Genomic DNA, 3,421 nt, shown 5'->3' with positions numbered 1-3,421 from the left:
CTAGCTTACAGCAGATAATGAAAATGGAAAGTCACTGGTTGAAAGAAAAAGATGAACTTTCAGTAACGGGAGAGGTACGAAGTAGCTCGAGTGATAACGAGAGGTCTTCAAGTGCTCGACTGAGTTGGAGAGGTAGGAAGTGGCTTTTTTAATGATATTTTTTCTCTCTATCGTCCACATTGGCATCTTTCTCTTCAACTCTCATTGCTTTCTGTTGGTCAACAACCAAGCACACAAAGCATTCGGGATAGCGAAAACTCGCTACTTGCCCGATCTTTTTCCTTAAAAAAAACTTTCTTTTTACTGTATCGCATCGCGTCTTGCTTCAGGATGAGAAGTCTATCCCTTATTTCTATTCTACTCTTTATCTCTAACCTTGCCTGAGTAAAGAAGCAATCGGCCGAATTCTTCTTATTCCACTTAGTTAGAGTTCAAAGCATTCTCAATTTCTGCTATTGTCTAGCCTCTTTTAGTGGGCCCATTTCTCGCAGGCATGGCTTGAAAAGAAAAGAAAGAAAGATCTATCCCTATCCCGATGCTTTGATAAAGAAGGCCCAACATTATGAAAACTTTTTTTTTCAGTTAATTGGAGATTTCTAATGGAGGTGTTGCATGCTATGAAGTTCCCTGAGAAGTTTGTGCAATGGATTCAATGCGGCATCACTAGTCCTATGCTTGAAGTTGCTATAAATGGAGGTTTAGTTTAGAAGGGTCTTTTTCTTGCAAGAGAGGTCTCAGGCAAGGAGATCCTTTCTCACCTTATCTCTTTGTGATTGTCATGGAAGTGTTGTCACAAATGCTTAACTTAATAAGGCAGCTGTTGAAGGGCTCCTTCCATACCACCCAAAATGTGATAAGATCCACCTCACCCACCTATGCTTTGCTGATGATCTTATGGTGTTCACTGAGGGGAGCTTGCAAGCTGTTCAAGCTTTTAAGAATTGGTATAGATATTTATCATCCCCCGTCTAGCGGTCCAATCTCTGTGTTGGAAGTGGTCTCATTGCCGAGTGTATCCTGGTCAATTCCTTTAATCCGGAAAATCCCTATCCTGCCCGTTTCATAATCCATGACGCGCTTTCCTCTTCGAGCCAAGCTTTCGCTTACCTCCCCTAGTTATCAGTCTTCCAGCGTGGAAATTTTGAATTTCGTCATAAAATATGTATCTATGTGGATATGTGTTTTTCTCCTTGTGTATTTAGCATTGGCGTATTTTTGGTAGTGGAAAAAGGCTAGGCCCCCTTGCTTTTAGAATTTAGAAGAAGACTAAGGGCTGAGGGATGAGGTGTATTGCTTTCTGAGTGATTTTTTAACTCGCAGGGAAGCCGGTCTTTCCAGTCGTTCAATCTGTCTGTGTAGTTCCATCTGTTGGCTAAGGTAGCAGTCAAGTCTTCAAAGAAATAAGTTTGCTCTATACCTCAACTTCAACCTCAAGAAGACCAAACGGAACGGAGAGGTGTAGGCATCATATAGGTAGCTTTTAGTTGTCCTCCGTTGGAATTATACTCCTATAGCAATGTTTTTGTATGGGGCATGATGAGGAACAGGGGCTTCTTCTTCTTCTTAGTCTGCTCGAAAGGAAAGCCAGTATTGATTCTCTGAACTTGAAGACTTTTTCTTACTACGACCGATGGGATTGGACGCGACGCACCTTCTTCTTTGATTTATATCCCGGTTGACATCCCTTACTGCTGTACCCAATGTCGCTATCGTACTAGCCATACTTGCCGAAACGGGCGCTAAGGATTCACTAACCGTTACTGATTTCTTCCTTTGAGACCTTCCTGCCATGGCATGGCTATGATTCGAATCTAAAACTAGTTGGTGAGCTGAACTCAAAAAGGGCTGGCGAGGCTTTAAGTAAGCGTGCGCTTTGATGATCCTTCCTTCCTTCAGGGGTTAAGACTTCATCTTAGCTTTGTGCTCTGCTATAGCTTACCAGGTAGATCAAATCGTCCGGAATATGGCGTAACTTTTTAGGAGTCTGGGGCTACGGAAGTAAGGATCTACTCGCTCATTCAAAGAAGAGTAAAAAAGAAGGATGTACTTACATTACTGTACTTAGGCGGTGAACCACGCGAGCTCCTTAGATGCCTGGGACATAGGGCTCAGACTACCTGCTAGCGCGGCTATGCAGTGAAAGGGAAGGAGCAAAAGGCCTCACTTTCTTTCCTCTAGTCCTTCATAACGGCAGGACTGTAGAGTCTGACAGCTCGGCTCGCTCAGGATTCTGTCTTTAGTCAGTTGGAAACTTTCTGAGCGTTAGTGCTCATGGCCTTGCTTCATTACCCATGTGCTCACGAATTGGATTCGAACCAATATCAAGCTACTTTCCCTTTAGTAGATCGTGAGGGGGGTTTCCTACTCTACTCTACTGTCAGGGTAGAGTGGAACCGCATTAGGCACCCCCTCCCACCTTTCGGTGAGATATTTTGCCCTAGCACTTTTCCAGTTGAAAAACGAATACCTAGCACTTTCCCAGAAAAAAAAATTAATTAGAAGACGAACAAGATCAAAAAGGCCATCATTAAGGCAAACAATGCAATAGCTTCGGTTAGAGCAAATCCCAAAATTGCATAACCAAATAATTGTTTAGCTAAGGATGGATTTCTAGCCACGGAATGTATCAAAGAACTGAAGACAGAACCAATCCCGACAGCTGCTCCCGCCAAAGCGATTGTAGCTGCTCCCGCACCGATTAATTTAGCACCTTCTAACATCGGAAAAAAAAGAATGAAAGTCACGAAAAATTATTCCTTGCATCGAAAAGCGCTTTCTTTTAAGAATGCATCTGGTTCTATCTTTCTTTCGTTAGTTAAGCCATCTTTTTCTAAAAGTTTTTGTAGTAATTCTGGTTTTATACTACTTGGAATGGCTCTCTCATATTGAGAAATTTTGTCTAGTGGCATTCGATCACAGAATCCATTGACAGCTGCATAAATGACTAGAATTTGTTTTTCAATTGGAAGTGGTGCATATTGTGGTTGTTTCGGTACTTCTGTAAGCCTTGCGCCTCTATTGAGTAATGCCTGAGTCGCAGCATCAAGGTCTGAGCCAAATTGAGCAAGGGCGGCCACTTCGCGATATTGTGCCAATTCCAGTTTTGAACTACCGCAGACTTGTTTCATAGCTATCAATCCTTTTTTTCCTTCTTTAGGATGAAGATTATAAAAAGTAGACTACCCATTTGGATAGTCATGCTAGAAATCCAAGGATCAAGATCTAGACCAGAATGGGACAAAAACGCGTGGTTGAGAAAAAACAACAAGGGAAAAAAAGGCTTGAGCAACATGATTTTTGCCTCGGAAAGCACTTTTGACAGCGATTCGCCTTTAATCAGGCTTATCAGATATAGTAATAAAATGAAGATGAGGGTTATACCAATGAAGATGATTGTTACTTCGGGAAAGGTCTTCCCTTC

At 42.2% G+C, this 3,421-nt stretch overlaps 1 protein-coding gene across 1 annotated transcript; it reads right to left on the bottom strand.

The window, feature by feature from the left end:
• Positions 1 to 331: 331 nt before the first annotated feature.
• Positions 332 to 2,869, bottom strand: LOC149491599 (ATP synthase subunit C family protein). Its single transcript, XM_089717193.1, has one exon. It carries the CDS (start codon positions 2,718 to 2,720, stop codon positions 2,496 to 2,498), a length of 225 nt encoding a protein of 74 aa, XP_089573319.1. The 5' UTR covers positions 2,721 to 2,869; the 3' UTR covers positions 332 to 2,495.
• Positions 2,870 to 3,421: the final 552 nt, after the last annotated feature.

The sequence above is a fragment of the Jatropha curcas genome, unplaced genomic scaffold, assembly GCF_041381405.1.
Source record: "Jatropha curcas cultivar XTBG-Jc1 unplaced genomic scaffold, XTBG_Jcur_1.0 HiC_scaffold_1138_pilon, whole genome shotgun sequence".
Lineage (NCBI taxonomy): Eukaryota > Viridiplantae > Streptophyta > Magnoliopsida > Malpighiales > Euphorbiaceae > Jatropha > Jatropha curcas.
The sequence above is the reverse complement of the archived record's forward strand: the minus strand, read 5'-3'. Positions and strand labels throughout refer to the sequence as shown.